General features: G+C 35.3%; 1 protein-coding gene across 1 annotated transcript; it reads right to left on the bottom strand.

The window, feature by feature from the left end:
• Positions 1–8,314: 8,314 nt before the first annotated feature.
• Positions 8,315–8,919, bottom strand: LOC127230475 (60S ribosomal protein L7a-like). The gene has a single exon (XM_051195769.1). The coding sequence runs from the start codon at positions 8,900–8,902 to the stop codon at positions 8,384–8,386; it is 519 nt and encodes a 172-aa protein (XP_051051726.1). The 5' UTR covers positions 8,903–8,919; the 3' UTR covers positions 8,315–8,383.
• Positions 8,920–9,650: the final 731 nt, after the last annotated feature.

The raw sequence follows: 9,650 nt of genomic DNA, 5'->3' as shown, positions 1-9,650 counted from the left end.
AAACATGCCTAGGAAACAGAAGTCCCTCTCTCAGAATTATAGGCATTCTTAAATTACTCTTCCTTATCAATAGCCATCACAAACTTTTTTAGTTTGAAGATAAAATTTACATTGTTAAACAATAACAATTACAAACACTTTCAAATTATGGAAATAAATATTTTAATTTACTCATATCTTTGATGTCATGCCAACTTCCTAAAACTTCATTCCAGACTTTAGCACAATTTGGATTATGGAAAGCTTATATGTGCCATAAGAATGGTTATAAGACATCGCTCTTCTTCTTTTGTTCCCCACCCCATTTTTTTGCTTTTGTAGGCAATTTCTGAATGTCCAGGAAAAACTAGTTCACAGTGATTGGCCTGCCTCTTCCTTCAGAATACTACTGTTCAACAGGCATTCTGTCATAGCCAGAATAAAATTATTAAATGCTATTGTATGGTTTATTTAAATACTTTTGATAGTATTGATTAGGCAATAATAAAACTGTGAAATTCTTACATTTGAATAAACTGTTTTTCGACCATAAACACATGTGTGTACTCATACATGAACTCAATATTACTACCACTACTATATGAAACAGAAAGAGGAAGGACAAGAAAAATACAAAGTATATGACTTATGCATTAAAAATATGAACTGAAAAGAAAATGGTTGGTTTGTGATTATTCTTGAAGGAATAATCTCATGATAATCACTATAGGACTGATAGAACATAATAAAAAGGAACAATAATTTGAAGTTGTCCCAGCATGTATTTAAAATGAACTCAGAATGGTGACATAATTCAGTACTAGATTGATTGCATAGCATATACAAAGTCCTGGGTTTGAATAAAAAAAAAAAAAAAAAGAAGAAGTGAGTTTATTAACATATGCCCATAGTCCCAGTGTTTTGTTGGTGAGGTAAAAGGATTAAATCATATTCAGATGCATAACGAGTTGAAGGACCTCTACAGCTACTTAAAATTTTGTGAAATTATTGAATCATTAAATTATTAGACAACAATAATCTGAATTAGCTACTACACTATAACTTTACTCTAGTTGCTTATAGTAATTTTAATGACCAGAAGGATATTTTGGAAACATAAATGATATAAACAAGGACAAACAGCATGTTATGGTTTATATTAGGTACTGTGAACTACTGAGACATGTTAGATAAATTTTGTAAACAGGAAGTTACATACTAGCTAGTAAAATATCACAAAATTTTACAAGCTAAAATTTGTCTTTATTTGGGCAGTGAATGGAGAGGCAGTTGGGAGAAAGAGAAGGGGAGGTGAGGAAAGCACGTGGGACTAGAAAGATTGAGTCAGGGGAGGAATACATGAGAGAGAGACAAAGGAAGAGAGAGAGAGATGCCATAAAGGAATGAGGCATTATAGGTTTCAAGAGAAACCTGACTCTAGAGAAATGTTCAGGGACCTACAAGTCTGACCCCAACTGATAATTTGAGCAACAGTGCAAAGGCTATCATAAATACCCTTCCCTGATAATGAGATTGATGACTAACTTATCTACTATCATAGAGCCCTCATCTAGTAGCTGATAAAAACAGAAGCAGACATCCACAACTAAACACTAAGCCGAACTGGAATCCAGATGCAGAGAGGGAGGACAAGACCAGGCTACAGAAACCCATGAGACAGCTGACCTGCACAAGGGAGGAGCTAATGGACCCCTAGACTGATAGCTGTGAATCCATCATTGGACTGACTCAGACCCCATGAACATGGGGTTAGATGGCCTGGGCAGTCTAAGGGAACTCTGATGTATCCCTGGTGCACAAACAGATTTGGGAGAACATTCCCCATGGAGGGTTAATCCCTTAACCTAGAGGAAGAAGGGAGGGCCTAGTCCCTACTCCAAATGACAGATTTTGTTGACCCCTCCTGGAAGGTGCCACCCTCCTTGGGGAGTGGGGGAGAACATGGGAGGTGGGCGAGAGGGAGGGTGAGGGAACTGTGATTGATATGTAAAATAATAAAAATTAATTAATTACAATAAATATAAAAAATAACAATAACTTGGACACTGAGTAAATAGTAGCAGATATTCACAGGTAAATTCTTGGGTCTGGAAGCTATCACTCTGCATGAGGTAAACCTAACCCAGAAGACAAATGTCATATGTGTTTTCTCATTTGTGGATATTACATTTAGACACTTCATATACATGTGTTCTAGTAATAATATCCATAGAGACTGGGAAATTTGTAAGTAACCAAGGAAAGGGCTCTCCAAAAATAAGTAACAAAAAGAATTGGCATGGTGTTGCTAAACTTGTATTGGAGAAGCTTCTTTTGGCCAGAGGTGGTGGATGGTGACAGAAAGGGTGTTTTCTGGTCACAGAGTGGTTTCTCATATGAACTCACAGTGCATATGCATAGGACCTGTGAAATGTCAAGACAGTAAAACATTCCCAGCATAGAGGAAAAAGATATGCACAAGATATTGTTCCTAGCTAAGAAACTTCCAGCAGTTAATAGTTGTTAGAAGATGAACTATCAAGTTTTTTTTCTTCATTTTTTTAGTTAAAATACAATTATACCCCCCACCTCTCCTCTGTCCAATCCCTCCAATGTCCTCCTTACTACCTTTCAAATTTGTGGTCCCTTTTTCTTTAATTATTATTACTTACATTTACACACATGTGAATCAATATATAAATGGAAAAAATTGTTTTTATTTAAATGTGCTAAAATTACTCAATATCATAACAAAAATTTCAAATGACTATAATTCTTATGTCAGTTTGCTTTTATCCAGGTTTAGTACATGTAAAAATTTGTTTATACAGATTTATATCCATTGGTCACTTACAAGAACACTTAGACCATTGGTAATGGAACACATAGGGAGGGAAACTGCTCAACTTTTGATGAAGATAATTTGTTTCTTTCACATTTAAAAATTCCTTCATTCATTGAGCAACATTTTATGACTAGTCTGAAATGCTTTCTGCAAGGACCACTCTTAGGTATTGAGAGTAGAATTGTGAAATTTCATTGTCCTTGAGTTCATAGAATTGGTGAGCCAAGAGTTAACACCTAGAGAGGAATGGAACATCAAAATACACCCTTAGATTTGAGATGATAGGGCTATGTTCAGAACATAATCATAGGAAAATAATGTAGTGATTTTGAAATATATGGAATGTCATTTGAAGAAAGAAATAGCTGTAAAAAGAATAAGAATTCTTCCAAAAGACAATTGTTGTGATGCAGTACTGAAGGCTAATATTGAAGAGGGAGTGTTAGAATGAATTATGAAATGTGAGAAAGGATTGTAGGCCAGAAAAAAAAAAATCATCCTGTACTGATAATCAGAGCTCTAAGTGGTTGTCTGAATTTCAGAACAGGAAAAGCACCATACCTTGAAAACCCAAGACCCAAAGTTCTTTGAAGCCAAATTTTTAAATTTAGAATTAATTCTAAGAAAATATATTTTTAGAAGTTTAACAGACATTTGCATTAAAAATTATCCATATTTAACATTTTTCAACAAAATCCAGGCACAAACCCTTCTAATAAAATTCTTATTAAAATTGCATTGATTCCAATGAAGTGATAATTTTCATATGTATAAGAAAGTTATTATTTTTTGTCATTGGGTTTGTTGAACAAGTTCACTTCAAAATGAAATTCTTTCAAAATCACATACTAATGCAATTAAACATTAATATGTTTCAAACAAAACAGTTTAAAACCAAGAGTAAGAATCATCACTTGTCATGATGTAAATTGTTGGGAAAGAAAAAAAAGATTGGGGAAAATATACATTTGAAAGCAATCCAGCATTATGTGAAATTGTATCTATCAGCCAAATGAACCTGGTTACCTTGTAGAAGCATACATGACAGATGTATTGCATAGTGATATATGGGATGGAAATGGTTCAAATTTTTTGAGGGCTGACAGAAGTTCTATAGCTGTAGTATGAATAACACAATTACCAAGTACCCATCATCCATGACTATTAAAGATTGACATGGGCAATGACTCTGATGCATTGCATTAGCCAGTGGAAAATTAATCATGTATAGACTTTTGTAAGTATGCAAAGCAACAACAGACTTTATTAAGAAATATTGGATAAGAAGAAGAAAAGAAAAGTAAGCAAATGTGTTGATAGTGGTGGGTAATTCCCATAAAGGGAAAACATTCCTTTGCTTGGGGTTCTTTAGGACTAGGGCAGAGGATGCATGAAGTCTAAAGTAATTTCTATGAAACTGATCCATTCTAAGGATTGTCATGTTCCATACTAATGTAGTTTGGACAAATGGTATTTGTATAACATTGACTCAACTGGAAAGATTTTTATGCACTATTTATGAACAGTTCACCCAGGTAGGGGTGGTTGAAGCTGTGTTCTGTGGCTCTCACTGACACTGGGTATCTTAGTTACTAACTTTTATTACTAGAGTTAATCATTTGTCATCATTATTAAAACTCTGAAATGGGTCTCAGCCAGAAGGACTGAGCAGTCTAAGGGACCTCAGACAGTGGAACCAGAATGTATCCCTGGTGCATAAAAGGACTTTGCGAACACATCCCCCATGGAGGGATAACTGCCTTAATCTAGAGACAGGAGAGAAGTCCTAGTCCCTCCTTCAAATGACCTGTCAGATCTACATGACCCAACTGGATGGTGTCGAGCACTATCGCCTTGCCTGCAAGAAGGACGCTCAACAACAGGATTCTTCTGCAGCTATGTTTATTGCGCGCGCGGCTCATTACAGCAAGTTGAGGGAAGACCCCGAGGAGGAAAAAAGGGCTCTGCTTATATAGAGGAGCTGTGTCCGTTACTGACAGTTGCAGAGGAGCTGTGTCCGTTGCTGACAGTTGCAGCCTGCAACGGTCGTAACGGTCACCCCATGACGTGGATCGCACTTCCGCGCCTTGCTGGCTTATGGACAGGAAACCAGTGCCGTCTTCGGGAATGGCACCAGTGGCTCTCTACAGATGGCACTGCCCTACATACGGAAATGGGGTGGGGGGATGGGAGGGTGCATGTGAGAGGGCAAAGTGGGTAAAAGGAAGAAAGGGAGGGAAGGAGGGAGTGAGGGAAGAAGGGAGAGGGAACTGGGACCAACATGTAAACTAATAAATTAAAAAAAAATGGCTGGAATGCCTTTGTAATTAATTAGACCATGTTCTATTTGTTCTCACATTTACATGACCAGATATGGTAGAGTTAACTTTAACTAAACCTTTAAGTTGATGTGGCTTTTCAATCTTTATTGGTTACTTTATATTTAGTTTATGTAATAATCTTAAGTGATATATTTAGTAGAAACTTCTTATATGAGAAGATATTAACAATTTAGTTTCAATTAGTTGCATTACAAATATAAATATAATAAAGATAATAGTACCTTAAGTATTCCCTTGAGTATTTTCAGGGGCAGTTAGCCTGTATTTACTGGCTCACAGCCTTATCCCTCATTATTTCTCTAGTTTCTTTAATATCCAGCTACAACCTCCTTTATTCTATGTATTCTAATGTTTCCACCCTTAATCTATTGCTTACCCTAAACCTCTGTTCTCATTTCAATTCATGTGAGCAACTTCAGCATTTTGTTGTTTTTATTACCTATATAAAGCTACCTACTACATTCAAGAAAATTATATTTATGGGAAAAAAATCATAAAGAGGTCTTACAGGTGTTACAGGTTTTATGTGATAATAGACCAGCCTTTCATTGAAGTAAATGATATTCTTAAAAGTGAAAATGCTTAAAGGTTTTTTTAAAATATTCTCTCATCATATCAAAAAGTATTTGTCAAAGAATTGTTACAGTGCCAATTTTAGAAAATACAAAGAAGACAAAAATAGTGACGATGACATATTCATCAAAATTTTACATTAGCTGATTTATCTTTATTACTTCTCATTATCGTTAAATGAATTTATGCATAAAGAGTATAGGAATCATGTTACCATTGCTAAAGTTTTGAACTTTGCTTGTCAGTCTGCAAAACTAATTGAGGAAAAAGCGAAGCTGTGGAAATGAGGATTGACTAAAAGTTGATATTACAGAAAGCATTCAAATAGTTCTATCAAAAAATTAATACAAGGCCATTAAATATTTTAAATTTAGTCTTTAAAGGTTATGTCACGAATTAATATCAGTTCCAAGTTGTTGACAAAATTAAACAGAGAATTATATAACTTTATACAATAAAATAATCAAAATTGTAGTGTTTGTGTCCACTATATTATTTGTGCTAATCTGTTCCAAATACATGTTTAAAATCGTGATTTAACAGTTTAATATTTAAAAACAAATCTTTTACCAGAGAAAATTTCCAACCCTATACAATAAACCATAAAACATTAAGAAATTGATTTCTAGATACTATTTGCCAAATAATTTACATAAAAATCATATAGCATCTGTATAAAATGGGGGAAAGATTATTAAGCTAAATAAAAAGTCTCTTCTATGAAAAGTCTATAAGTCTATATTAGTCTATGAGAATGAATTGCATTTGTTAATACTGCTGTAACTTGGGGCACAGTTCATATTAAAGTGAAAATAACTAATGATACTTCCAACAAGAGATACATATCAATATCTCTTCAACCAGATAACTATATGGCTAAAAGGCCTGCTACTAGGAGATATTCAACTGTATGGACATAACTATGGCACAGCATATATTTAAAGATCAGAGGCTTTTCTCATCTACACACATTGAGTAAGTGCCTTTACTCACCGAGCATCTCTCTAGTCATTACTGTCATTGATTTGTGAATTTATATTAAGTTATTTTACTTCTGAAAAAGTAGAAATTTCTACATATGAGCGTAAAGTATTGGATTTAATGTTCCTTATATTTGAGAAATTTTCATGTTTATCACCATAGTATGAATTTTTAAGTTTATAACTATAATTTACATGGTAGATAATTTACTAAATTTATTTCATGTGTAAACATTAATATCATATATACACAAGAGTCGTTTTCTATTCTCTCCTTTCCATCCCTTGTACCTCACGCTTTAATTGCCTCAAGGATCCAGAGATATTTTATATAAGTGAAGACATTGACAGTTCTGTAATAAAGATAGGTTTACTGTAATATGGTAAAGCTTTCAGACCTGTATATAATATTAAAAGGTTAATGAGTAGCACTCTCTCGAGATCCCTATTTCCCTGACTCAATATTTATGATGGAAACTTTGATTTTCTTTGATGAATGATCTGTTAGGTGATGATCTTTATTGACTCCAAAAACATGCACATACTTATTAATGCTGTTTTGTTAGTTTAAATTGCATTAATCTTCCTGGCTTGACATAACAGACTATCCAAAGACTCAAAAATTTATTATCTTAAGAGGCAAGGTCATTATAGATATATGGTATAGTGGTGTGGTAGCTAAACTTGATTAACAACTTGACTACATCTACAATAAACGAAAATTCATAGCAAAGCATTTGTGGATATTTTCTCATTTAAATACTTTGAAATTGGAGGCTAACTTCTAATCTACTTCTTAGAGCTTAGCCTCCAATTTCAAAGTATTTAATTAAGTGTTTTAATAAACACTTAAAATATTTTCCTCATTTAGACCATACTCATAAAAGTAAATACATGAAAGTGTGGGACATGTTTGAGTATAGTATTCATAGACTTCTGAATTTTAAGTCCATGTAAAAAAGTGCCCTCAGAACTTCTGTTTCTGTGACCAGAAAACAAAAGGAACATAAGATGCAGCCATGATAGTTATCTTAATATAAATACAAACCATTTTTATTTAATAGGCAAACTTTAGTTCACATTTATCAAATGGAAAACGTTTTGAAAATGAGAAAAAAAAAAAACATTGTAATTGCTGAGTAATCCAGTAACATTCCTGAACAACTTTACAGAAGCCAGATGCCTAACAGGTTGTATTTATGTATCTAGGGAGGTATAAATGTATATACATAGGTGTATGTAAAAATTAATGAAACAGAGGCTCATATGTAAAGGAGGAAATAGAATGAAAACTTAATGTTTTATTATGATTAAAAAATAAAAGTAAAAAAATCTAACTAAGAAAATGTATATAGACTATATTTAAATCCTATTATATCTAATATTAAGAAGGATTGATGAGCTAGGCAAAATGTAATTTTTTTTTTGATGGAAGATAAATTTGTATTTTATGTACAGAAAACTTAGCAGTGAGTGTACATTTAACCCAGTCTAATTGCGAGTTCTTTGGCCTTTGCCTTTTCCTGTTTGGCAATTTGAGCCACAGATTTAGGACCCAGGACATTGCCTCCCCAGTGGCAACGCATCTCATCATATTTGTCGTGGTAATTGGTCCTAATAGCTTCCACCAGCTTAGCCAGAGCACCCTTGTCTTCCGAGTTAACCTATGTGAAGGCAACAGTGGTACATGTCTTCCTGTGGATCAGCAGCCCCAGCCTGGCCTTTTCCTTGATGATGCAGTAGGGGACCCCCGTCTTGCGACACAGTACAGGCAGGAAGACCACCAGCTCAATGGGGTCTGCATCGTGGGCGATCACCACCAGCTGAGCCTTCTTGTTCTCCACCAAGGTGGTGGCTGTATTGACTCCTGCTCGAAGGACAGGAGGCCTCTTAGTTGGGACATCCCCTTTGCCAACAGCTTTCTTCTCAGCACGGGCCAACAGTCTTTGCTTCTTTTCCTGCTTTGTCTCTGGCCTATACTTGTGGGCAAGCTTAAGCACCTGGGTAGCTGTTTGCCGGTCCAGGGCCTGGGTGAACCGGTTAATGGCAGGAGGAACTTTGAGATGCTTATAGAGGATGGCCCTTTGCCACTGCAGCCGGATGTAACGAGGCCATTTGACGAAGCAGGTGAGATCTCTTTTGGGCTGGATGTCCTGCCCAATGCCGAAGTTCTTAGGCCTCATCTCAAACAAAGGATTCACCACCAATTTGGCCTCCTGTTTCTTCACGACGGCAGGGACTGGGGCCACATTCTTCCCCTTGGCCTTCTTTCCCTTGGGCAAATCTTGCTCAGCTAGAGAAAAGAGAAAGGAAAAGGAATTGTCGTTATTTGTTATATAATAAGAAAATATTGGACTGTTTAGATCATAGTGAAACTGCTATCAATGATATTTAATAAAAGTAATACTTTTATTCATTTAAAACTTAAGCTGGATGTGATGGCACACAGAGCTGAGGCAGACAGATCGCTGTAAACTGGGGTCCAAGCTGTTTTACATAATAATTTCTAGGATATCCCAGCCTACATAGAAGAACCCTGTGTTATGAGTAGTTTTTTTTTTTTTTTCCTGCCTTTCTGGTCTTACAGCAGCACCAGCCCCAAATAACACATAGAGACACTGTATTAGATATAAAGCTGTTAGTCTATTACTAGCATTTCTTATTTGCTACCTCTGTCTTAAATATTAACACATTTCTACTAATCTAAGTATTTCCACGTGGTCTCATCTTGCCAGAGAGAAAGCCCGGACCTCTGTTCTCTCCAGTCTCTACATCTTGTCTGTTCTCTCTACTACTTCCTCTCTCCTCCTTGTCTCCTAGTCCCATCTATCTTGCTATCCTATTGGCCAACATTGTTTTATTCATTAACCAATACAAGAAACATATTTACAGAATGATATATCCCATCATCCTGTCTTTTCTGTCTAAATA

This window comes from Phodopus roborovskii, unplaced genomic scaffold (assembly GCF_943737965.1).
Source record: "Phodopus roborovskii unplaced genomic scaffold, PHOROB, whole genome shotgun sequence".
Classification (NCBI taxonomy): Eukaryota; Metazoa; Chordata; class Mammalia; order Rodentia; family Cricetidae; genus Phodopus; species Phodopus roborovskii.
This window is presented reverse-complemented; position numbering and strand designations above follow the sequence as displayed.